The 27,566-nt window shown below is 44.7% G+C and overlaps 1 protein-coding gene and 1 long non-coding RNA gene across 2 annotated transcripts in view; one reads left to right on the forward strand and one right to left on the reverse strand.

Annotated features, from left to right (window-relative positions):
- Positions 1–3,477: 3,477 nt before the first annotated feature.
- The window catches only part of LOC142498518 (uncharacterized), a 75,141-nt gene continuing 51,052 nt past the window's right edge, over positions 3,478–27,566 (forward strand). Inside the window, exons 1-2 of the long non-coding RNA XR_012802450.1 lie at positions 3,478–3,647; positions 5,630–5,773. This is a non-coding gene — a long non-coding RNA (uncharacterized LOC142498518). The remainder of the gene's footprint in view (positions 3,648–5,629; positions 5,774–27,566) is intronic.
- CASQ1 (calsequestrin 1) overlaps positions 7,906–27,566 on the reverse strand; it is a 60,378-nt gene continuing 40,717 nt past the window's right edge. The window contains exons 5-11 of the mRNA XM_075607752.1: positions 22,563–22,636; positions 19,967–20,097; positions 14,928–14,973; positions 12,815–12,869; positions 11,927–12,027; positions 11,288–11,362; positions 7,906–9,364 (exon numbers count right to left, since the gene is read on the reverse strand). Coding sequence (XP_075463867.1) covers positions 9,098–9,364; positions 11,288–11,362; positions 11,927–12,027; positions 12,815–12,869; positions 14,928–14,973; positions 19,967–20,097; positions 22,563–22,636 — 749 coding nt within the window. The 3' untranslated portion in view covers positions 7,906–9,097. The remainder of the gene's footprint in view (positions 9,365–11,287; positions 11,363–11,926; positions 12,028–12,814; positions 12,870–14,927; positions 14,974–19,966; positions 20,098–22,562; positions 22,637–27,566) is intronic.

The following is a 27,566-nucleotide window of genomic DNA, read 5'->3' on the forward strand; positions in this document are numbered from 1 at the left end:
AGAGGGATATGGGAGAAAGGGATAGAGGGATACAGGATAGAGGGATAGAGGGATACAGGAGAGAGGGATATTGGAGAGAGAGATAGAGGGATACAGGAGAGAGAGATAGAGGGATACAGGAGAGAGGGATAGAGGGACACAGTTAGCTTTATGTTATATGCTCAAAAAATGTCTTGATAATCACTTTGTGAGTGTGACACTTGTTATGATATTTACGGTGTATAATAAAAACATACATTTTTTGGTCCTGTAATGAAAAGGCCCCCTATCCCTTGACTATTTTATTTTGGTGCCCCCTAACTCTCCCTTTACTTGCAGAAAATATTAAATAAAAGCAAATTTGAAACAAAAAGAGAGAAAACACCCTGCATGGATTGCTCATTTAAGGCAGCAGTCCAAGCTGCCGGTTTTAATTATTTTTCCCCCCGTTAATATGTGCATCAATACAATTCACACAATGATAAATAATTAGCTAAGTTGCCGTTCGATCCGTTCCCATGTGATCGATCGGCGAAGATTCGGCTCGGGTTCACTAAATGGCTGTCAGTGCAGCAGAAGAGGATCCAAGATGCAAAGTTCTGTGGGGAAGATCATGTGACCAGGCAGTCACTAGATACAATTGGTGTGCTGCTAGAGAGAGGGCGGGGCTCAAAAAGGGGTGTGCCAGAGGCTGTTTCAGATGAGGAAGGGGATGTGACTTTGTAAATGGTTGCTATAGAAACAAAATATGCTTGTTACATTATAATACATTACAAATAACATTCAGAGTTGTTTCTAAAAAAAAATGCTACAAGTATTTTCTCATAGTACAGAACTGATTTATTTTGAAGAAAAAAAACCGCACATGCAGGATATTGCTTGGTCTGCAGCTTGTAAGATCTACATAATCAGGGTCCCTGCTATCTGAAGGAGCTGCTTGTTCCCTATACATCCACTCGCTCACTTCGATCCGCAGGTGAACTTCCCAGAGTCACATTGACATGCTTTGGGGCCCGACTCCCTTTCAGCCGCGCTCCGCCTAATCTCTGAAACTCGGACATTCCAACATGCCACTGCTATGGAAATCTACAGGTTCAAGACCTACCTGTTTACCCAGCATTTGATTGATGCACCATCAGCAATCTGGCATTTGATACTGCACGTCTCCTTCTGTATGTTGTAAAATCCTATATCAATTGTACATTCTGTGTTCTGGCGTCTATTATAGTTTGAGATGATTTTCTTTCCCTTGCCATTGTAAAGCGCCTTGGGCCCCATGGGGAGTCAAGTGCTATATAAATAAAGTTATTACTACAATTATATATGTGTATGTATATAGACTTTTGTTTTTTCATGTTGTGTGCTAATTTATTATTTTCTCTTTAGGAGAACTTATTTATGTAAGATAATTTATTTTTAATGACCTTTGAAAATGCAGATGGTCTAAGTCAGGGGTGCACAAGATTTTTTTTTGGGGGGGGGGGCGCTGCGGTCGCAGAGACCCCGCGCTCTTCCTCAAGGCATTGGGCAATGCATCGCCAAGGCAACACGCCGTCAAATGATGCCACTTAGTCACACGGCATGACGTCGCATGACCCCGCCGTGTCACCATGACGCCACGGTGTTACGTGACGTCACGTGACCCCGCGGCGTCATTTGACGCTTTAGGGGGGCGCGAGCAGTGGGGGAGAGCAGGCAGGGGGGTGCAAGGCACAAAGTTTGCGCATCCCTGGTCTAAGTAACGCCTCATCTCTGTGCCCAGATCACTCACACAACAATGATTCTGTACATCGGTTAGCCTCCTTCTCTCGTGAAGCCGTGCGTTGCTGACCCGGTCAGGGTAGTACTGTATATGGGAGCATCTGCAACATCGCAGGCCCATTCAGCAGGGAAGGTGTTAAAACAGCAGGAGAGCCCCTACGGGAAGCGATAAACAGCACGTGTTCTGTTCATTAAGAGACGACCTGCAGTTTCCAAAGTCTGCAGCTTATCACAAGCCACTGAAATCACTAAACAAGTTGTAGGAAGTGAAAATAATATCTTCTGTAACATTTTATTGTTGTCATTTAAAGGAGCAATTCAACGCTGCAATTTAAAACAAAATAGTATAATAATAGAGTAATATAGCACAGAATATAGAGCAGGGGGTCTCTTGAGCTAAATCCTGTAAATTTCAGCTCCGGAGACCCCCTACTTCTGGAGATACTTACCTCTGAAGTAGGTGCCGGGAGCTGCTCTGGCTCAGCAAGCAGGGCTTTAAAGTTTAAAGCTCCCGCGTCACATGGGCCAATAGGAAACCGTACCGATGACATCACAGCTTCTTATTGGTCTGCAGGGCGGGAAATCTCTGAAGAGCGGACATATTGTGAACCCTAGTAGCCGAGGAGAGAGGCTACCTGCACCTAATTCGCAGGTAAGTATCTCCAGAAGCAGGGGGTCCCCGGAGCTGAAATTAATGGGGTTCCACTCCGGAGACCCCCGGATTCAATCCTATATATATATAAATATATATTTATTAAAATGACATTCGCAAAACGATCCGCCGTCTTTGATTGCCTCTTTTAGCTGCCGTACAGTAAGAACCCTGCGGATTGGGGATAAGAGAACGCATTTTATTCATCCACTTTCCTAAAAGGAGAGAATTATAGTCACATATAGCAGTGTATGCTTCTCAAGGGGGACTTCAAATCCCACAATGCTTACAGGTAGGTATGAAACAACAAACATAAACGATGATTACAATGTTTAGTGGGCAAGTATGGGTATATAAAATGAAACGGAAAATACTATGGTTAACATGCTCACATTAAGTTAATTGGGTAACGTGCTCTTTATTTTCTCCATCTTGGAGAGGGAGGAGTTATAGGAGCAGTTATGGGAGGAGTTAAAGGGAGAGTTTATAGGAGCAGTTATGGGAGGAGTTAAAGGGAGCAGTTATAGGAGCAGTTATGGGAGGAGTTATAGGAGCAGTTATGGGAGGAGTCAGTGGGAGGAGTTATAGGAGCAGTTATGGGAGGAGTTAAAGGGACAGTTTATAGGAGCAGTTATGGGAGGAGGTATAGGGAGAGTTTATAAGAGCAGTTATGGGAGCAGTTATGGGAGGAGTCAGTGGGAGGAGTTATAGGAACAGTTAGGGGAGGAGTCAGAGGGAGGAGTTATAGGAGCAGTTATGGGAGGAGTCAGAGGGAGGATTTATAGGAACAGTTAGGGGAGGAGTCAGAGGGAGGAGTTATAGGAACAGTTAGGGGAGGAGTCAGAGGGAGGAGTTATAGGAGCAGTTATAGGAGGAGTCAGGGAGGAGTTATAGGAGCAGTTATGGGAGGAGTTAAAGGGAGAGTTTATAGGAGCAGTTATGGGAGGAGTCAGGGGGAGGAGTTACAGGAGCAGTTATGGGAGGAGTCAGAGGGAGGAGTTATAGGAGCAGTTAGGGGAGGAGTCAGAGGGAGGAGTTATAGGAACAGTTAGGGGAGGAGTCAGAGGGAGGAGTTATAGGAGCAGTTATGGGAGGAGTCAGGGAGGAGTTATAGGAGCAGTTGCCAGTTTTCTCTTTGCATCCATTAAATGCCTTAGGTTTGAGGCAGTGCGGAGCGGAGTTGATGTTGAAGTGTCCTGTTGGATGACCATGGAGAAAACCCGTGATTATCTCAGGAATAAGGGGGTCCCTAAAGGTAAGAAAACTAAAAATGGGTCAGCTTCATGGGACCCCCCGATTCAAATCGATAGTGGAAATGGGCCGTTATACTTCTTTACCATTAAAAGCCAAAATTTGGTCAAAAATAATAAAAATGTTATTGATAGTATAACTTAGACGCACGAACAAGTACAGTGAGAATAAACACAATGTTAGGGATTAATTTCCCAGTATAATGATAGGAGTAGGAGGGGTGCTAATTATTGTATACAAGCATGCATACCTATATGATGGATAGATATAGGTGCATGTATAGCAACCCCTGGATCAAGCATTCAAATAGCAACCTGTTAACATCCTATTGGACAGCCGGCTCCTGCCACCGCCACCAGGACCTCTTAATACTAATGCTTTGTCCTAATATTTAATACTGACCATGTACACCAGGGGAGCTCAACTGCAGTCCTCAACACCCCTCCGAACAGGTCAGGTTTTAAAGGAGCAATCCAAGCAGTTTTTTGTGTGGTTTTTTTTCTCAATGTTTTTACTACAGGATTGAAGTTGGGGTCTCCGGAGCTGAACCCCATTGATTTCAGCTCTGGGGACCCCCTGCTTCTGGAGATACTGACCTCCGTAGGGGGTGCCGGTATCTCCTGCAGTTTTCAGCTTCCACATGGGACAATAGGAATCGGAAACTGATGACATCACGGCTTCGAACCGTGAACCAAACACCTTTGAAAAGCAGACATATAGTGAACCCTGGAGCAGCTACCAGCGCCCCCTACTGAGGTAAGTACCCCTGATAGCAGGGGGTCCCCCGGAGCTGTAATTAATGGGGATTCAGTTCCAGAGACCCCCCTGATACAATTCTGTATTTAAAAAAAACTGAAAAAAAGAAGAAAAAAAACCCTGGCTTGGATGGCCTCTTTAAGGATATCCCTGCTTCAGCACAGGTGGCCCAATCAGTGGCTCAGGCTTTCAGTCTGTGCTGAAGCTGGGATATCTTTAAAACCTGACCTGTTGGTTCTTGAGGACCGGAGTTGAGAACCCCTGTACTGAGCTAACCCTGCATCTTCTGTATATACAAAGACATCAAGAAACAGCTAATTTGTTGGTGCGTCACTGCCGAACGTCAGAGATGTTTCTCGCCGCTAGCATGTGACAAAAAGCCAGGGTAATAACTCGCATCTGTCACATGGACATCCACCGGGCTGTGTCTTCTTTCTATTCAGCTGTGACGTCTCTGCCCTGCAGGTCTCCAAGTGGGACCGTATGGGATGCCTCCCCCTACAGTATGTAGGACACATCCTTCTCTTCCCGTGCCCCTGCCAGAACACGCAGTGATCAAACCGCGTCAACAAGGTGTCCAAGTCAAAGCCAATTAAGCAGCTTTTTGACATTGTTTTTCCTGACTGTAGCCGCTTTTCTTTGTTTGGTTTAATCATTTAATGAGTCCCGTTTTCCTGCTCTGGGGGTCCTGTTTCCAAAGCATGACCCGCACGCTTCTCATTCTCCGATTCCCCCATTGAGCTCACCTGTCCACACTTGACATTTTGTACGATCAGATAAAGCACTGCCCTGGGAACTCCTGAGCCCCAATGGAGCCTTGAAAGACGTGACTCGGGCTCTCTCCAGCCCTACCGACTCCCCACAACAGGAAATAATGATGCAGAGTAGGGGGATCGTCTTCCCCACACGCACGATTCTTCAATTAGATTGTAAGCTCTTCGGGGCAGGGACTCCTTTTCCTAAATGTCACTTTTAAGACCGATGCGCTTCTTCCCATCATGTGTTATTTGTAAGATTTGTTATTGATATGATTATGTCACTTGTATTATTACTGCTGTGAAGCGCTATGTACATGAATGGCGCTATATAAATAAAGATATACATACATGCATACAGTTACGCACTTGCGCGGACCTTTTTTGCCGCCAGAGGCGGAGTTGCAGGCCCCCATCTGGCAGCAGAAGGCTTAAAGGGGAAGACTCACGGAAATATACTTTCACTTTTTCACAGGAGACATATATGACTGTGAAACCATTATCTCCGGGGCTGATTAAAGATGGCCACCATTATGATTTCTTAGAAAACTGCTGAATAGAAGAGCCCTGAGGACTGCAGTTTTAGGGAAGCTGCAAGTGTTGGAAAATCATCAAAAAGGTATAGAGGATGTGTGACTTGGATCCTCATTCTCTGACAAAGATTTACATTTATTACATGTATTTTGATTGTGAATTGTTCCCTTTATATACGTTTGTGTCGTATAATATCACTATTTATTTATCATCAATTAAGTGGTCATTCCAAAGTTGCTGAATTTATTGAAGTGAAACCTTGTTTCGCCGTTTATTTAATTTTAATAACTCTTGGGTTACAGTGAATAATCTCTTTTTGCTTTTGTCCTTTTTTTTTAATCATTGGTTGTAACCCAACTTGTAACGTTATAAAATGTTTTACTGCAGGGAGTGGCCAACTCTAGTCCTCAAGGGCCACCAACAGGTCAGGTTTTCAGAATATCCCAGCTTCAGCACAGGTGGCTCAATCAGTCCCAGCTTCAGCACAGGGCTCAATCAGTGGCTCAGTCCTTGACTGAGCCACTGATTGAGCCACCTGTGCTGAAATAGGGATATCCTTAAAACCTGAGCTGTTGGTGACATTGAGGACTGGAGTTGATCAGTCCTGGTCTATTATCAATCTAACAAACAGCCCCCCCCCCCCCCCCCTTTAGAGAAAGAGTGAATGGCTGCCTGAGAGGTAACTCATGGGAATCTCTGGCAGCAGAGGGGTAAGAGATATAAGAAGTACTGTACTACAAGTATAATGAATCCCTGCTAAGCTTGCTCTAGGACCGCAGTGCACAGTAACCCATACTGGAGCAATGCATTGTGGGCTTCTCCTGGTTAATAGCCTGGCTGCTGTAGATGTCCATTTCCCATTTTAAAAGCTTATAATATATAATGGTCTCCTGGTGCCTGGCAGTGAATGCTTTGTGCACATTCTATTGCATTGTATTGTATACATTTTTCAAGCGCTGGCGCTACACATTTGAGACCTTTGATCCATATATCAGGGGGGGGGGGCTCAACTCCAGTCCTCAAGACCCCCTCCTCCCTCCCCCCGACAGGTCAGGTTTTCAGGATATCCCTGCTTCAACACAGGTGGCTCAATCAGTCCCTGCTTCAGCACAGGTGGCTCAATCAGTGGCTCGGTCTTTGACAGAGCCTATGATTAGGTCACCTGTGCTGAAGCTCGGATAACCTTACCTGTTTGGGGGGTGGGGGTGGAGGACTGGAGTTGAGCACCACTGCCCTATATAAAAGTAATATTTGAAGACTCATCCTCAGAAGAAATATAGTATTGTGTTTATTTATCCCGCCCCAAGGTCTTTGGACATAAACTGTGCAGGTTATGATATCAAGGAGCCAGTGGCATGATTTAATCTGGGTGACTGATGCCTTTTTAAAGCCACAGACCTATACTCATTTGTGAATAATGTGTTAAATTTCACGTGTAAAGATGGGAAACTGGAATATACAGGAGGGGGGGAAGGGGTGCCGCTTGTCTCCTGCCTCTGGTGTGATGTCATTGCGTATTAGGCAGGACCTGCGCTCTTCTTTCACCGGAAAAATGTCCGCCTCCTTTTCCTGCTTGGGCAGTGGGCTGTTTATCCTGATTTTTAAGACCCTCAGTGAAAAAAAGATCATTTTTAAAAGAAAATTAAATGTTTGCAAAATCCATGTTTACATTTGTCTCTCGTCTGCATATAGTTCTCTGAATAAATGATTACAAAATACTGCCTTAGACTCTACACCAATCTAACCCTCTCTAATAGCACATCTGAGATCAGATGCATTATAAGGAACCCCGACCCTCTCTAATAGCGCGTCTGAGATCAGATGCATTGTAAGGAACCCCAACCCTCTCTAATAGCGCTTCTGAGATCAGATGCATTGTAAGGAACCCCAACCCTCTCTAATAGCGCGCCTGAGAACAGATGCATTGTAAGGAACCCCAACCCTCTCTAATAGTGTCAGATACATTGTAAATTCTTCTACATTTGGTACAATTTTCAAATTAACTGAAAATTGCAGGGACCCCTTTAGGGATACCTACGAACCCCTGTTGAAAAACACTACTCTACACTGTTGTGGGTCATAAATCCATTGGTTGTCTCCTACCTGTTCCTCTGCCGGTGTATGTTCATGGTACATATACTGTCATACATATACTGTCATTCTTTACTAAAAATAATATCATCAACACCTTCGATTTAAGAAACACACGTACGCTGCTTTGGTGTTAAATCGTGATTTTCTTTTCGTATCATTTAGGTTTCAAAATCTGGGATCCTTCTGCGTGATTTTCACAAAAGTCACAAGAAAGGGAAAAACCATTTAAGACATTGTCAGTGATACATGAATTTGATTCCTTTTTTGTTGTACTGGGGTTTTAGGGGCAAAAAAATAAGTTACTTGTTTCTCATTGGTGGGAATAGGAATATTCTGTACAAAGCTATTAGATAAAATGTGCAAATTCTTACATTGACATAAACCCAGGAGGTAGATGTGTTGCATGGGAAGAATGGCCTAATTGTACATGCAGCACAGCTAATCACAAGCAGCCGGTCGGTGTCTGGAAGCTTTTACACATTGGTAAGAACTGCTAAGAATATTTACTAAAATGTGCATATTATATGCAAACAATGACACCAGCAAAACCTGGCACTGGAATAAGATTTTACCCTCAATCCCAACAATATATAATATATGTAGCTTTAAGATTATGTAACCCGATGGAACATGTTATAGATCTTATTCTATATATGTGTTTGGCAATAAACATTGCAGAAATGGACTCAAACAAATATTTGGGGTTGTAAGTTAGAAACTCGAAGCTGCCGGGTCAATCATATGATTGTTTGTGGATCTTGGTACATGGATTGTCTGCAGCCTAAATATGACATGTTTAAGTTCCTTTGAGCCCTTCTGATCTAATTAATCCCATTGTGACACTTTGTTTAAATGGGCAAGAAAGATGAAGTCGTTCTTTGGTCTTGGAAACCAATTACAGGTATTGTGGTCACGGCATTGCATAGCTTTTTGGAATTTATTATTTTAACTGTGTTGGGGCTCACTCATTCCATGTGGTTTTGGATGGGCAAAAAATATCTAAGTATTGAAATAGATGGTAAAGACAAATAGACCTTTATGGCATCTTATTAGGCGGTTGGTACATTTCAAAGAGGAATTCCCACTATTGATTGCACTTTTCCCATAACACTAAATGTTCCAGAATGTGCGAGTTCTGAGCATACAAGGTGGTGTTTGTTTGTGATTGACGTAAGTTTTAACCTGGGGGAGCGTTGAAGGAGGAATTGACTTTTCTGAATTCATATAAAAATATGTTGTTGCTAAAGTCAGATTTTTGACGTGTGAATACATATATATAATCTAGTTAGATGCTAACGACTTAATCAATGACAGTTTAGTCGTCGTCATCATCGTCGTCGTCGTCATCATCATCGTCGTCGTCATCATCATCATCGTCATCATCGTCATCATCGTCGTCGTCATCATCATCATCATCGTCATCATCATCATCGTCGTCATCATCGTCATCATCATCATCGTCATCATCATCATCATCTTCAGTGTTGATATCGCCGTCCAAAACATCTTCAAGCCAATCCTCCAACTCATCCACTGTGGGCAGGTCCTCTTCATCATCCATATGCATCCAAACACTATCGGCCTAGGCAGCAAATGCAAAAAAAGAGATTGTGTCAGTTCGCACACAGTGGCATAGGCTTCCAGGGTGATTGTACAAAGCTACCATTAAACATGGAATGTAAACAGGGAGAAGGAGTGGCACAGTGAGTAAAGACACTGACTGGCACTGAGGTCTAATCAGGGGAGCCTGGTTCAATTCCCGGTGTCGGCTCCTTGTGACCTTGGGCAAGTCATTTTATCTCCCTGTGCCTCAGGCACCAAAACATAGATTGTAAGCTCTGTGGGGCAGGAACTGTGTCTGCAAAATGTCTCTGTAAAGCACCATGTAAAACTAGCAGCGCTATACAAGAACATGCTATTATTATTATTATAACGTGCCGGAAGTCGTGTAGGTCCTAGAGATGTCTTGGTTTTTACTGGTCATCATATCTTTTAATTGGTCCACCTGTAATAATTGTACTGCAGAGCTGACCACCTTCTGGCCACCCTTAATAACTCACAAATGGGGGCACTGTAACATGTTTAGGTCTTTTTTCTCTAGGCAACCGGAGTTTTATGGGTTGTTAAACCATAGACATTCTCAGTACCATTATACACTGCAGTATATTGAGTTTGAAGTGGGTTACATTTTTATTTGCCCAATCGTGAAGATCTGCTTGAAGCTGTGAGTGGGGGTGACTGCATTTTACTGTTAAAACAGCTGTTCCTTCTTCGAAATGCAAATAGGACCCAGGAAGATGCTGTGTCACATTACATTACAGGAGGAATAATGTCGCAGAAAAGAGAAGCAATTACACTTCCATAATGGAAACATCAATGGAGGTCGAAGAGGCAGGTGGAACAAAAGGAATGTGAGAATGCTTTCATTGTAGCATTCTACATGTACAAAGCCAGGGCTGCATGGGATGCACCAGGGAGTGCATGTTAAATGTCACCGAGCAATGGACAGGGACATGAAAGGAGAAGCAGACAAGTCACTGACTGAGAGACTTGAAAGTGGGATATGGTACAGTGTGTAAGCAAAGGGAAAGTCTTTAGGAGGATAAGCGAAGAAGAAAGGAATTGGTCTACTAAATGAAAAAGACAAAATGCGTCGGTAAATGACGACAGAGCCATGGGAAAGGGGGAAAGAAAGATAGTTAGACAACATGCATTTAGGTGCGAACTACAAAGTAGGTTGGGCAAACCAGTCACGTCTCACTGATTATGAAGGAGTATCAGTTATTGGATTATTACTTGTTAGAAGGCAGCCACAATCATTAAGAGATTCTCACATATTGGAAGTCAACCATATTCATTAGGAGAGAGTCTCACTCATTAGAAGGTGGCCATACTCATTAGGAGAGAGCCTCACTCATTAGAAGGCAGTCACATCATTAGGAGAGAGTCTCACTCATGAGAAGGCAGTCACATCATTAGGAGAGAGTCTCACTCATGAGAAGGCAGTCACATCATTAGGAGAGAGTCTCACTCATGAGAAGGCAGTCACATCATTAGGAGAGAGTATCACTCATTAGAAGGTGGCCATACTCATTAGGAGAGAGCCTCACTCATTAGAAGGCAGTCACATCATTAGGAGAGAGTCTCACTCATGAGAAGGCAGTCACATCATTAGGAGAGTGTCTCACTCATGAGAAGGCAGTCACATCATTAGGAGAGTGTCTCACTCATTAGAAGGCAGTCACATCATTAGGAGAGTGTCTCACTCATTAGAAGGCAGTCACATCATTAGGAGAGAGTCTAACTCATGAGAAGGCAGTCACATAATTAGGAGACAGTCGCACTCATGAGAAGGCAGTCACATCATTAGGAGAGAGTCGCACTCATGAGAAGGCAGTCACATCATTAGGAGAGAGTCGCACTCATGAGAAGGCAGTCACATAATTAGGAGAGAGTTCCCCCCATGGCATGACACAGATTCTTGGTGTTGAAGGGATTCACTTACATCTGTAACATTCACCACACCAATATGAGGCCGGGACAGGTCAATGTCGAATTTCTCCTCCCAGTATGGAATCAACTACAAGAGAGGGGGACATAATGAAAGATAAAGATTTAGTCCCAGGTTGAGCAATGGGTAAATGCTAGTTAAGGTGTGATCAAGCCTACCACCCATTCCCTTCAGTGAATCTTGACCATAGTGAATTGTGTGCTCACTCCAGCCCCATATATATATATTTTGTTTGCAGTTGTATTGCACCATACAAACTTTAATCGGTATCCACATAGTGTAGTGCAAAGTATAGGTTCTGGGGCTGGAGGAGAGTAGATTTGTCGTTAGCTGTGATACCTTGTAATGAACCAAGAGAGTTCTTCGTAGATGTAGTAAACATGAAGAAGAAACGTGTTCACATCTGAAAACTTCTGTACATGTTTCATTGATGAAGACTCTCTTTTTGGTCCCCTAACAGGTGTACAGGCTGAATAAAGACAATTTGTCTACATTTTAGACAAACTTAAATCCAACATAATATTTTATGTGTGACGATAAGAGAGCTGAAATTTTAACCGCTGCAGTGGTTAAGAGATACTGGCGACCAAATGAGGTGTTGTTTATCATTCTTCAGAGTGCTAGGGTTCTTACCAATGGGAAGTCCTCGGGGTCAATCCAAATAATGCTGAGGTCTGGGTTATCTGTGTTGTCTTCTGCAACCTCTTTAATGATTTCCAGAAACTCATAACCATCTGTTTCAAAAAAGGCAAATCAATGAATATGTAAATGAATAGAGAATCATTTAAAGTTCCCTAAACGTTCTTCCCAGTACTGTAAATACATGTTGGGTGTATTTATCGCGGTTCAAACCTTCCCAAGCTTCACTCGACTTCCACTAATTCCCAGCACACAAGACATCCAAAATCAAATGAGAACCGAAGCTGATGTGTGCCTTGTATACATTCATTTGTGGTTGGGGGAGAGTGCCGTGTATCATACTGGATGCTGCCTGGCTCTTATTGTCCATGCGTTTGGGTGGAGGTACATTCAATAAGCTATGAAGCCATCTTCCCTGTGTGTGGATAGATTTCAGCTCAATTCCAGTGGCCTGTTTATCAAAGTTCTCTGGCTGCAAAACTAAGACACAAAGTACACCGTCTAGGAGGTCACTTTCACTGAATCTGGTGAGAATCTCATCTGTGAGAATTCAGGTGACATTTATTTGGTCAACCCAAGCCTTTCAGGTCTGAGGTGGCAGAAGAAATCGGCATCAGGTGAGAGAAACTCAGGGAATACTGATAAGCACTTGATGAGTAAAACTAATACATATCTTGGTGCATGGTCCCCAAACGAATACAAGATGCACACAAGGTCAGGACGGCATAAAAACGTTCCATCAGATGGCTCTGTCTAGCTTCTGACTAGGTAGGGACTTGATAGATATGATGAGCTAAATGGCTGCCTTCAACTGCTGTATATCTCTAAAGTACTAACAAGAAGAGCAAAGTTAATGAGCAAAAAAATGAACTCATTATTTACCTGGGTCATCCTCTTCTGCAAAGGCAACAATGTGGACTCCGTTCAGGTCGTCCTCCTGTTAATAAGGCAGAGACACACAATTAGAATATAGAACACTGGATTTCCCATCTCGATGTAGTCTTGTTCATTACAAAGGCTGCAGTCTCCCAGTCCTGTGGGGGCCATACCATAGAAATAGAGAAGTGATGTTATAATTAAGCAAAATACAGATACATTGTAAAGTACTTGCATATCAGTGGATGTATTGTAAGCTACTCAAATGAGATATGAAACATACATGTATAATGTTTTGAGCCATCATCCATCTGTTGGGGAAATCAAAGGCGCACTCCCATTAGAATGATGTATTAGTATTAGCTATTAATCTGACCTGGGTGATAGGATACCCACAGCAAAGCAGCGTTCCGATAAACAAGCAACAGTCCGGACTCCAGAGGTACAAAAGTGAGAATTTAGACTAGGTCGCTATAGGCTGAAAATGTAAAAAAATAAATCCAGAGTGCTCTTATTTTACTCATGCTATAAAGTGCTGTGTACTTAGCTAGTGCTGTGCTGGAATAATAATATTAAATATTGAGTGAATATCCAAGGTTAGATCGTTGTAGAAAACAATTATCTGCACAAGCCCATCTTGGAACAATCTCAAGTGGTGGAGTGAAGAGGAGGCTTAAGTGGTTTAGCAGCGGACGCTCAGAACCAGATGAAACTGTTTATGTACGCTTTTCCAGTCTGTGGCTACCGTACCACTGGGGCTACTGGTCCACTTTGTTCCTGCAGTAGCTACGCATCGGGTTTCCATGGAAACCGGATGTTCAGAATACTCTGCTCGCTTCGCGTCTGCGTTTCCAAGCACTCTCCTGTGGCTCCTCGCTGTCACTGTCACATTTCATTGGTATTCTCAATAGCAATTATGGAATAAGAATAAGATTTTGTTCTTTATCATAGTGGCGTTGGACAAAATAATACTGACATGTTGAAAGCATGGATCTATGTTATTGTCCTTTCTTGTGTATTACAATGATGCTGTTTGTGTAGTGAGGGGCTGTTTGTGTAGTGAGGGGCTTTTTGTCTCCCTGTCTTAGACATGGGTACATTTCCAGCACCTTGTGATACCTTTTAACAAACCAGCAGAAGAGTTCTTCATATATATGTGTGTGTGTATGTATGTATCTATTTATATCTTTATGTATATAGCACCATCTATGTACACAGCCCTTCACAGAAGTAATACGCGTGACATAATAATACAACCCATAATGGGAATAAGCGCTTGACAAATAAAAATAATATTAGGAAAAGGAGTCCCTGCCCCAAAGAGCTTACAATCTAATTGGTAAGTAAATCTAATTGGTAAGGAAGAACGTACAGAGACAGTAGGAGGGTGTTCTGGTAAGGGCGATAGCAAGGGGCCACGGTCGATGTATGAAGTGTATAGTATCAGCCACGGAGCTACCCATATGCTTTGTTCAGTAGGTGTGTTTTAAGGCGGGTCTTAAAGGTGGAGAGAGAGGGTACGGTCAGATATTGAGGGGAAGGGCATTCCAGAGGTGTGGGGGAGACAGGTTTTAGGTGGGAGAAGGCTTTAGATACCAAAGGGGTAGATAGAAGACATCCTTGAGCAGAACGCAAGAGTCGGGCAGGTGTATAGCGAGAAATGATGGCTGAGATGTAAGGATGAAGTATTATACAAGCTCACAATCCCATCTAAGTAAAACACTCGAAAACAAGTCGGGCTGTCTCGACCAGGGAATCAGGGACATTTCCACCTCCCCATGGTGATAACATGCCTTCTATTTCCCACCATTTTATATCCTACAGTACTTACTGCAAGTAGAAGGAAGATGTTTACATACAGTTGGGCTGATAAATCTTGTTCAGATTTCTGTTTAGAAGCAGGGCATCCAATTATGACAGAACTATTTCTGCAAAGTACCACTACTTTTCATGTATACTTATTTGTATATGAATGTAGAAGCTACCGTTCTGTCCTTTGAGGACAAATAAAGTGTGGACCTTTAACTGTTGAGCATAGCTCAGCTTTGTGGCTCCATGTGTAAATTAATATTCAAATGTTTGGGTCCCTCCCAGGGGTGCAGGGGTTAAACCCACTTACCCAGGTTTCATACATACTATCTGGCTGGAGTTTCCTCAGTGTTGGTCTGCAAAAGACAAGAGAGCAGTAGAGTAAGTTCAGGGTGATTTCTGCATGAAACACAATGTAACAGGTTTGCAACTACAGTATGTTAAGCTACAGATGGCAAATGGAAAAAAAACACTTTAATAGTCTCTACACTAGGGGTTCTCAACGCCAGTCCCCAAGACTCTCCAATAGGTCAGGTTTTCAGGATATCCCTTCTTCAGCACCGGTGGCTCAATCAGTGGCTCAGTCTTTCGACTGAGCCACTGATTGAGCCACCGGTGCTGAAGCAGGGATAACCTAAAAACCTGACCTGTTGGTGGCCCTTGAGGACTGGAGTTGGCCACCTCTGGCATAAATGATACCCACTTTGTAGGTAAGTAAGGTAAGTAAGTTGGGAGTAATACATCAGAAGGTCTTTGTACTGAGCTACTTTGAACATCACTACACACACACACACAGATTAAATTAGATTGTAAGCTCTTCGGAGCAGGGACTCCTTTTCCTAAATGTTACTTTTATGTCTGAAGCACTTCTCCCCTTTATGTGTTATTTATATTATTTATATGACTGTCAAGTGTATTACCGCTGTGAAGCGCTATGTACATTAATGGCGCAATATAAATAAAGACACACACACACACACAGACACCCACACACAGACACCCACACACAGACACACACACTGCTGTATCCTTGTGGACCCCAGAAACGTATAAGAGTGAAATAGGGGGGGGATGGGGAAGCGATACTGTACCAAAACGCAAACACGAGAATAATCTATTTGCTTTATGCTGGGTATAGAGACCCTGCTGTCATAGCAACCAGAGGCCCTGAACTGCCAATATTCAAAGTGTGTCTAAGAAATCAGCGCTTTCATCAAAAAGGTCTCGTGTGCTGTATTAACCCTTTCAGCACGTGAGAGATCCTCGGGACTCACATGAGTATAGAAGCAGCATCCTCAGAAAGCCGGTGGTTGAAATGTGATGATACTAGGGAGTAACAAGCACCACTACATTTTTTTTTTATTTACACACTTACTGTTTCACTTATGTTTTAAAGGACAATGGCATTGTATTGGAAGGAACGCTCTCACTTTCTGGCCATAAATATGACATAAATCTCCCCAAAATAGGGCCCAAGAAGTATTGCCCCAATTATTATTTTTTTGTAATTGGTAACAGTACCACTACTTTTTCAGCCACACGGACTTCTAACGGTGTCCAACCGTGTCCACGTTTCTTTTCCTCCTAAAAACCCTACAAATATCTTCAGAACTAGGGGGTACCACCGATTAACTCCGGGGTGACCCCCTCCCCCCCGGTTCAAATAAAATGTAAAAAAAAACAACAACAAAAAAGAGCCTGCATTGCCGCTTTCAAATATTCTGAATTTTATTTCCCGTTTGTCCATTACCCCCTATGACATAATCTGTGTCTTTATGTCACGTGATCAGTGCAGAAAATGCCCCGGTGTGGAGCTGAACACTGTACATACAGGAGACACGGTGGCAGGATCGGTGGGGCTCGGAAAGCTTTGTAGCAAATAAAAATGCCACTTGTGGGCACATACGCATGTCTCAGACAGGTCTGCAGAGCTTTATACTGTGCCGCAGGCGTGGCCCAACTCCCATCCTCAAGGATCACCAACAGGTCAGGTTTTCAGGATATCCCTGCTTCAGCACAGGCGGCTGTCATTATGACTGAGCCACCTGTGCTGAAGCAGGGACTGATTGAGCCACCTGGTGCGGAAGAAGGGACTGATTGAGCCACCTGTGCTGAAGTAGGGATATCCTGAAAACCTGACCTGTTGGTGGCTCTTGATGAATGGAGTTGGCCGCTCCTCTGATCTAATCTATGTCACAGCAGCTGGTTAACACAAGAGCAGCGTGCCGATGTAAGGGCTTCAGCGCACTGTGCGTTAAAGAAAAGGAACGCCAGGAAAACAAGTGCGTGATACTGCATGGAAACAACCCAAACGGCGCACTAATGACTAAATAACAGGGTAAAGATTTCCCGGGAGAGAGACTATTGTTACTGAAATGAAGTCAAATAGCTTGGAAACGAGTGGAGGTGCTTTCTGCCGATACGCCGATAAACTCGGTGTGCCGGGACTTTACCATTCTGTATAGTTAAGTAAGGTGGCGCATGCAAGCCTGTGACTTGGGGTCTTACAAGAAAGGGGTGACAGGTGTCCAGTATTGAACCGGACTGTCCTGTATCTGGACACTGTGTCCAGTAAAAAAATTAGAGGTAATACTGGGCGTGTGTGTGTATACCGGTATTACCTCTCTCGGCGTGTATGTGTGTACAGGTATTACCTCTCTGGGCGTGTATGTGTATACCGGTATTACCTCTCTGGGCGTGTATGTGTATACCGGTATTACCTCTCTGGGCGTGTATGTGTATACCGGTATTACCTCTCTGGGCGTGTATGTGTATACCGGTATTACCTCTCTGGGCGTGTATGTGTATACCGGTATTACCTCTCTGGGCGTGTCTGTGTATACCGGTATTACCTCTCTGGGCGTGTATGTGTATACCGGTATTACCTCTCTGGGCGTGTATGTGTATACCGGTATTACCTCTCTGGGCGTGTATGTGTATACCGGTATTACCTTTCTGGGCGTGTATGTGTATACCGGTATTACCTTTCTGGGCGTGTATGTTTATACCGGTATTACCTTTCTGGACGTGTATGTGTATACCGGTGTTACCGCTCTGGGTGTGTATGTGTATACCGGTGTTACCTCTCTGGACATGTATGTGTATACCGGTATTACCTCTCTGGGCGTGTATGTGTATACCGGTATTACCTCTCTGGGCGTGTATGTGTATACCGGTATTACCTCTCTGGGCGTGTATGTGTATACCGGTATTACCTCTCTGGGCGTGTATGTGTATACCGGTATTACCTTTCTGGACGTGTATGTGTATACCGGTATTACCTCTCTGGGCGTGTATGTGTATACCGGTATTACCTTTCTGGGCGTGTATGTGTATACCGGTATTACCTTTCTGGGCGTGTATGTGTATACCGGTGTTACCGCTCTGGGTGTGTATGTGTATACCGGTGTTACCTCTCTGGACATGTATGTGTATACCGGTATTACCTCTCTGGGCGTGTATGTGTATACCGGTATTACCTCTCTGGGCGTGTATGTGTATACCGGTATTACCTCTCTGGGCGTGTATGTGTATACCGGTATTACCTTTCTGGACGTGTATGTGTATACTGGTATTACCTCTCTGGGCGTGTATGTGTATACCGGTATTACCTTTCTGGGCGTGTATGTGTATACCGGTATTACCTTTCTGGACGTGTATGTGTATACTGTTATTACCTCTCTGGGCGTGTATGCATATACCGGTATTACCTCTCTGGGCATGTACAGTATGTGTATACCGGTATTACCTCTCTGGACGTGTATGTGTATACCGGTATTACATCTCTGGACGTGTATGTGTATACCGGTATTACCTCTCTGGGCATGTATGTGTATACTGGTATTACCTCTCTGGGCGTGCATGTGTATACCGGTATTACCTCTCTGGACATGTATGTGTATACCAGTATTACCTCTCTGAACATGTATGTATATACCAGTATTACATGTACCTTTCTGGACATGTATGTGTATACCGGTATTACCTCTCTGGACGTGTATGTGTATACCGGTATTACCTCTCTGGGCGTGTATATGTATACCGGTATTACCTCTCTGGGCGTGTATGTGTATACCGGTATTAACTCTCTGGGCGTGTATGTGTATACTGGTATTACCTCTCTGGGCGTGTATATGTATACCGGTATTACCTCTCTGGGCGTGTATGTGTATACCGGTATTACCTCTCTGGGCGTGTGACCTGACCGGCTTGGGGGGCTGCGAGATTTCGCCGAGCAGGGAGAGAGCAGGGCTGCTGCTAAGGGGCTGGGCTTCTCCATCGTGATTGGTTGCTGCTGGGTAATGCAGCCAATCAGGAGGAGAAGGTGTCAGGAGCCGGGGGTGGGGCCAAGGAGAGGAGGAAACAGCATGGAATGGAGGGAGGGGAAAGGGGTGTGGGTTTATGTCGAGCACATCGCCCCTTTCACCATTGTGTCCAGTGTGGGGAGTCTGGAGGACTGAAGTGCAGAACCCCTGTATTAATAGTCTCTGCTGTGAAATTGTCCCCTCAGCTTGTGTGGTAATAAGACAAGTTACAGGTGTAAACCTCTTGTGCTTTCAACAACAGTGTGTGTGGATACACTTCTCTGAACCCTTCGCTGCCATATGAAATGTACAGGAGAAATGAAAGGTGAACTTGTCACTGTTAATCGGAAGGTTTCTATGGCAGCCCAATGATTTTCCAGGCTGTTATAGCAGATGCCAGGATCTCCTTGCAACCCTAGACAGAGGCAAACTCCTCACCTTCCAATGCTGCACTGCCTGCAATTAGCAAACTGAATAGAGTGTGTATAGTAAGTGCCATCTGGCGGCTTAATCCCATAACTTCCAAAGTGCCTGCAATGCATTGCCAACATATGGTCATATTAACTAATAACATAGAATGTGTAAGTGTATTTATGTTATCAGGTCAGATTGTATCATGTGATTAGTTGTCATTAGGCTGAACTGACTGTAATTAGGAAACCTCACTGATAATTAAAGTGATGACTTTCTTGACATGCTTAGAGGCTTCATCGGTTGCCTGACAGTGAAGATTTTAGGTTTGTGGGTCCAAATCCGTCCACATCCGCTTACCACTCTTTTTGACTGAACCCCTTCATCTCAATGTGCCTCAGCATAATTATGTATAATTAGGTATTATTCTTATTGCTGGTCCTGTCCCCCATCTTTGGAGAACGCTATATAGACGAGTGCCAGAAACGTACTGTGAGGATTGCACCCCGAACATGGCGGCATACATTAATTAAGACCCAACATGAGGATTCTTCATGGTATTCCATGTTGTATCTATGATCACCTGCCTGGGGTTACGTTGTACCCCCGTCCAGTTCCTTTGATATATACCTACCTCTTGTGCAAATGCAGGAAGTCTACAATCTCTTTTTCACTGTTGGGCTTGTTGGGGATGGTGACAGGCTCATCATGGAAAGGCTCGTAGTAATCGATCTCATTCAGCTTCAGGGTCAGCTTCTTGGCCACCTACAGATGGAGAGAGGGCACAATGCCAAACATGACCATTGAGCCATTACGTACAGAAATGATCACCAAATCATGTTCCATTAGAGCTCAGTGTATGTTAATAATACACTTATTTAATGTATTTCACCCAATGGAACTCAACACATCATTCAGGTGTATGGACAGTAGGGCGTCTTCCAGCACTAGAAGGTGTGTTGTAGAGTAGCTCTCTGTAAATGGCCCATAATGTTATTCTGTTATGCTAGTGGAGAAGATACAATGTTATTCTCTAGCATGGTGTACAACATGAGTGGCCAACTCGTGCCGAGGTCCACGATGGCATTTGGAATGGCCCACCACCTACCTACATTTTGCCCATTTATTGACACGCCCGAAAAAAGATTGGCCACCCCAGGTGTAGAAGATGCCACAATGACAGAACAATGATGTTTTCATTCAATGGTACTGAATGAGATTCCATCCGGATACAACACTTGTGTAATCAGATGCGAACAGTGGGGGAGATACAACAATAATGTTTGTTGTCATGTGTTTTTGTACAGAAATACTATATTTTAGGTTGGTTAGTGCTAATTGCCTGATACTACTCAACCTCTATCTCTTCCCCATCTGCCTCTTGAACAGTGTGTGTGTGTGTCTGTGTGTGTGTGTGTGTGTGTGTGTGTGTGTGTCTGTGTGTGTGTGTGGTGTGTGTGTGTGTGTGTGTGTGTGTGTGTGTGTGTGTGTGTGTGTGTGTGTGTGTGTGTGTGTGTGTGTGTGTGTGTGTGTGTGTGTGTGACCTATTCTACAATGCTTCATAACTCTACTTAAATAAAACTACTGAACACTCACAGCAGAAATGAAGTAAGATGCACAGCAGCAATTAAATCTGTTTATTTCACACATGTAGCTCATGTTAGTTGTAAACCCCTGAGAGTACAGCTTGTCCTTTTATTACTTTGCCCTTCCAACAAATACGAGTCACAATTATTTCCCGTGTAATACCAAGAGTTATATTAACACTTTTAATGATACGTGAGCCTGCAATGTACTGCAAATCAATACATTGCAATCTCCCTGGCACTGAAAGCATTACAGCTCTGGTTTGCTTAGTATAAAGTATGTATATATATATATATATATATATATATATATATATATATATATATATATACACACATCTATATATACATATACATACACACATACATGTATATATATATATATATATCTCCTTATATACCTATATCTTCTGGAGCCCATCGGTGGTCCATAGACATCTGCCCCCCCCCCCCCCCCCCTTGGTTCTGGAGCATCAATTCCGGGATGTACTGGGTTGTCCATTGGCCCAATTGAGGAAACAATTTGGCTGCTAGGGTGGTTAGCGCTCACTCTGCCGGCCAATAGAAAGGCCTCCACATGTGTATTTTTTGGTGTCAAAACAGGCACAAAACACATCAAATATCTCTGGAAGTGAGTTCCCAGGTGGGATTGCTAACGCGGGAGAGGAACCTTACGCTAGTGAAATCAGAGCGAATCCCGGCATTACTCCCACCCAGACCCTGAGATAGGCAGCCTGTAGTGTGCGGAGGGGTGTCACGCCAGTGTTAGATAGGATTTGACTAAGGTAGCGTCATTCCCCTCTCCACCCCAAAGCCTTATTGCAGAGCAGTGACGCCAAGATGTATATAACGGTCTGTTATGTAAATTAACATCAAGTTCACGCATCGATAACATCATGTTAATCATGTTAATATTATGATAATGAGCGCAATATATTGTTGCATATAAGTAGCTCAGTGAATGCTACATTAACTCAGGGAACATGATGTTGGGTGAATCCTCCCTTAGTGCAGGGGGCTCAACTCCAGTTCTCAACACCCCCCACAATAGGTCAGGTTTTAAGGATATTCCTTCAGCACAGGGGGCCCAATCAGTGGCTCAGTCTTCATGACATGACCTTCTGCATCAGGTGGTGGGGGGGGGGGGGGGGCAACTGAAGTCCTCAAGAGCAACCAACAGGCCAGGTTTTCAGGATATCCCTGCTTCAGCACAGGTGAGCTGAGCCACTGATTGAGCCACCTGTGCTGAAGCAGGGATATCCTGAATACCTGACCTGTTAGTGACCCTTGCGGACTGCAGTTGGCCAGACTTCGATTGAGCCACCTGTGCTGAAGCTAGGATATCATTAAAACCGGACCTGTTGGGGGGGTCTTGACGACTGAAGGTGAGCACCCCCCTGCCATGGAAGGCGTCTTTGCCAGCAGTGAATCATCAGAAAATACAACGGTAATAAGTAACAGGCGGGTGTCGACCTATATTAGTCACATGGGCCATTCAGCAGGTTAAGAAACCCATACTGGGAGCTTCCTGCGCAGTGCTGAGAACTCTTCCAACCCCCCCACCTGCTCCCCCACCTGCTCCCCCACCTGCTCCCCCACCCATTCAAAGCGCTCTGCTTCTCTGCCTACATAATTGTGCCTTACCTTGCTGTCAAAAGTAGCAAAGAATGGGATGTAGGGATGGAACTCCTCTGCTGCATCTTCATATTCCTTGTAATCTGCAGGAGAAAGTGAAGGTGCGATTAGCAACGACTGGCCCCGTATAATGTTCTCCTCTGCCTTAAACACAGACGTGACGTCTGTCAGGGCCTTCACCGCAGGTCAAATATTCCAGGTCCCCGCCCAAGATTAGTCTAAATCAGAGGTGGGCAACGCCAGTCAACAAGGGCCAAAAACAGGTCAGGTTTTCAGGATATCCCTGCTTCAGCACAGGTGGCTCAGTCTTTGACTGCACCAGTTGTGCTGAAGCTGGGATATCCTGAAAACCTGACCTGTTTGGTGGCCCTTGCAGGCTGGAGTTGCCCACAGCCGGTCTAAATTGTGGTGCCCCCGATTCACTTGGAGGTTAAGCGACTTCTCCAAGGTCAAGAGGCACTGAGGTTCGGCCCGGGATTTACATTCGGCAAAGGCAGCGAAATCCACCTTGCACAACATTTCCGAATGAGTTTGTCTATTGTGTTAACACCTGATTCCCAAACTCGGCTCTGAGGAAAGGGTTAGGAGATATATCAGTGGGGTGTATATATAACAGGTATTTAGCTTCTGTACCCAGTAACGTTTAACTACATTGGAAATACCAGTTAGGGGTTAATACACAGACTGTATTAAGGTGCAATTAAATACCACAGTAATAAAGAAGTCATGTATGAAATATGTATTGATTCAGTGTTCAGGGAACAATACAAGTGTCAATAAAGCCATTTATGTGTTGAAATAAGAATTGATCAGGGCACAAGTTATTCAATATCAGCATTAATCAGATCCTGGTTACAAAGGAGGACGTTACCCAGCAGAGGAAATATCCAGGTTTGGTTTAGCAGTATTAGGCTGTTACATTATTAGGAGCACTCAGCAATGTCGCACGTCCTTATCATTGCAATGCACACGCTGGGGCATTAAAACAAATTATTTATATGCAGAGGCATCAAGCTCCCGGATAAATGCACACTGCACAGTGATTCAGTGTGTCAGATAAGTCTCTGATAAGAGAACCGAATCAGCAGCTGGCAGGCGAAACCTCACGAGAAGGAGGTACCGTGCTTAAGGTGCGGTGTAATGGTTTAGGGCCTTATCTTATATACACCGAAGGGGCCTTTCAAGCTATTTTCAGCCACAAATCCCCATAGACTTCAATGGGTTTTCTTTTTTGGGCCTAAAATGGCTCGAATGGCCACTGTGGGGTCTATCCCAACCTTTGACCTTTATCACTTGAACTAATCCAGTGTGATTCTGGGTCAATCGTCTCCCTATGCCTCTGTTTATTCTTACACCTACATCCTTAAACTGCTCCTTGGTCTGCTATTGAGACTCTAGTCTTCGTGGCCACTTTTAGCCCTTGCCTGGAGCCTGTTTTTTTTCAGAGCTCAGTATCTCAGGAAAGGGAAGATACTAAAGCTTTCAAACAGTAGGCTGTTTTTGAGCTGAGTAACAGGACTGTTGAAATATTGTCGAAGGACTTTTTAATAGAAGGTGTTTTCTAAGTACGATTGTAATCCTAATCCCAATCCTAATAGTTCTAATGATATTTTTGTTTATGTGGTGCTGATGGTGTACAAAAAGTCCCTGCCCCAAAGAGCTTACAATCTAATTTTGGTGCCTGAGAGATAAAGTGGCTTGGCCAGGGGTCAGAAGGAGAGCTGACCCTGGGTGTTAATCCAATACAGTGTTATTACCACTTAAGACAGGGTTTCTCAACTGCAGTCCTCAAGACCCCCAAGAGGTCAGGTTGTAAGGATATCCCTGCTTCAGAACAGGTGGCTCAATCAGTGGCTCAGTCTTTGATTGAGCCACTGATTGAGCCACCTGTGCTGAAGCAAGGATATCCTGAAGACCTGACCTCTTGGTGGCCAATGAGGACTGGAGTTGGCCAACCCCTGACAGCCACTACGTCATGACCTTCTACTGCTCTTTTCCCAGAGGAGATCGGGTTCTGCGCTCCTATGATCTGTCACAAGGGATGCCTGGTGACTTCTCCAAAAATACTGGACACAATGGTGAAAAGTGCGATGCGCTCAACACACACACACCCTCTCCCCTCTCTATGCTCCATGCTGTTTCCTCCTCTCCTTGGCCCCACCCGCAGGCTCCTGACACCTCCTGATTGGCTGCATTACCCAGCAACAGCCCTGCTCTCTCCCTGCTCAGGGAAATCCCTGTCGGTCAGATACCTATGTCCAGAGAGGTAATACCAGACATTTACATGTCCAGTGTTACCTCTCATTTTTTAATGGACAGAGTGTCCAAATACAGGACAGTCCAGTTCAATACTGGACACCTGTCATGCAGACAAACAGAAGCGTCGGACTCTGAGGGGCGGACACATAACCGTGCGATGTTCCTGAGAGATAAGAATATAGCATCTTACTGAGATTAGCAACACCCCCTGGACACTATCCCCAGAGGCAGCGCCTCTGCCCGTTCCTTATTGGCCACATAGGAGGCAGGTGGGGGAAGGACACGCCATGGGCATCTCATGGTAACAGGCGAGTAACCCAGTATAGCTTACTCATTAAACCAGAGGCACACGGAGCTCACTCACGGCACGTTTTTTCATGGCTGTGTGGGTAGGTGACAGCAAAGATATGCAAATGCACCAGAGTGAAATGTTCTGTAAAACGGGCGTTATCTGAAGTTAGACTCATGACTCTGGGGGGAATACAGCCATCTGACCGGCGAAACCATCAATGTTTCATTCATAAAGGTTAACGCTGTTATGCCAAAGACAGCTTTACGCACGCACTGCGGGTGGGTGGAGGAGGATGTTTATTTAAACCTCACAATAATCATGTGTAATATATCATTGTGTTATTATAGATTGTAAGCTCTAAGGGGCAGGGACTCCTTTTCCTATTGTTTTATTCTGAAGCGCTTATTCCCATTTTGTTATATTATTATGTTACGTGTATTGTAAAGCGCTGTGTACCAGGATGGTGCTATATAAAGGTATACATCCATCCATCCATATAATGCTGCTGAGTATCTCCGACTTCTAAAAGCCCCTGGTGAAGATTTTTATAAAAAAAAAAATTCAAGCGAAAATAGAACGGGTAAATGTTTTCATGTTATTTAACCCAAAGTGCCTGCTGCCTGCAATGTTATTTCTACAGTGGTTGGAAAGCTTGAAGTCTGTGGGAACATTATGGGCGGGCTATGGGTAAGGTGCATTGAGAACTTGCTTGGTTGGTGGGCAGGGTGAGGACATTATGGTTGGGCTATGGGTTAGGTGCATTGAGAACTTGCTTGGTTGCTGGGCAGGGGTGGGGACATTATGGTTGGGCTATGGGTTAGGTGCATTGAGAGCTTGCTTGGTTGCTGGGCAGGGGTTGGGGTCAGGTCTCTGGATTTAGTCTTGTTGATGGCATGGTGATGAGTCTGACAGTGGGGACAGTGGAGGTGATTGGATCGGTGCATTGGGTGACTTTGGAGGCCTTTGGATAGACTTTAGGAAGGTTTAGGAATGGGGAGGGTTAGGTGATATCATGGGCATTTGGGAGGATCCTACTTAGGCCCCTCTGGTAAGGAAGGAGTTAATATCAATGATGCAAATTTATTAACTCCCATGATCCACTGGTGCGTCCCTCCCACCCCCCACCCCACACACATGCCAGCAGCACCCACTCTCTCCTTTACCCGTGGCCCTGTTTCATTGGAAGGTGATATGGACCATTTGTCACTGGCAGTGAAGCAGAGCGTTAATACGCCAGGACTTCTAGCAAGCTGCTGCCCTAATGATAGTAATATGGACAGATGACTACTTCTGTTCACAAAAACCAGTGTTCCTAAAAGAATCGAGGCTTACTGGGATTACAAATCTCATGGCCGTTTGCCAACCTCCCAATACATTTATTAAGAGCTGGCGATGAGTACGAGGTCCGAAATCTTCTTCTGTGAAGTGTATCCATAGCATTTCCACCTAGGGATTTTTCATTCTAATCCTACCTGGCCCCGGATGGGTCCCCGGAGCTCATTAATGGTCCCCCGTTTCCTTGGTATTGCCCTTCGGATGAATACGTCTTTTGAAAGCTCCCTGTATTGTCCCCAGTTCCTTCTCTGGCGCCCGGCTGGTACCTCCTGCACCACATGACTGGGCCCTTCTCTTTGGTATGGCTGGTACCTCCTGCACCACCTGACTGGGCCCTTCTCTTGGGTATGGCTGGTACCTCCTGCACCACCTGACTGGGCCCTTCTCTTGGGTATGGCTGGTACCTCTTGCACCACCTGACTGGGCCCTCCTCTTGGGTATGGCTGGTACCTCCTGCACCACCTGACTGGGCCCTCCTCTTGGGTATGGCTGGTACCTCCTGCACCACCTGACTGGGCCCTCCTCTTGGGTATGGCTGGTACCTCCTGCACCACCTGACTGGGCCCTCCTCTGCCTGGGTGTGAAAAAGTAGTGGTGCACTGGAAGGGTATTTACTTTACTGGACCGCGTTCATTCGGCTCCCAGGACCCCCCGGTTTCTGAGATACAGACTGGGAAAGGGAACGGCAGAACTTCCGCGTATTTAAACACCTTTTGGCGCGCGAACCTACAGTAAATAAAATCCGCGACGGATGATGTCGCGGATTCCTATTGGTTCGCGAGACACGGGAGATTTAAACTGCCATGTTGTTCTCTCTGGAGGTGACGGTACCTTTCCTGGTAAGTATCTCGATAACTAGGGGGGTCCCAGAGCGAAACATAATGCGGTTCAACCCCGGGGACCCCCTGCTTCCCATCCATGTAAATTTAATGGCTCAGTTTGAAATGGGTGTTCCTTCAGGACCAGGTGATGTGGGCTCTACCGTATTCCTCCGTAGGTCCACCAGCTGGACAGTAATACCTCTCCCCCTGCCGTAGGGAAGCTCTATCCACGGGCTCTGACTCCAGGCAAACCCCGCAGTGGAAGCCGGTTTGTTTGAGGTTTATACAGCCCTGCATGTGACTGGG

The sequence above is a fragment of the Ascaphus truei genome, chromosome 7, assembly GCF_040206685.1.
Source record: "Ascaphus truei isolate aAscTru1 chromosome 7, aAscTru1.hap1, whole genome shotgun sequence".
Classification (NCBI taxonomy): Eukaryota; Metazoa; Chordata; class Amphibia; order Anura; family Ascaphidae; genus Ascaphus; species Ascaphus truei.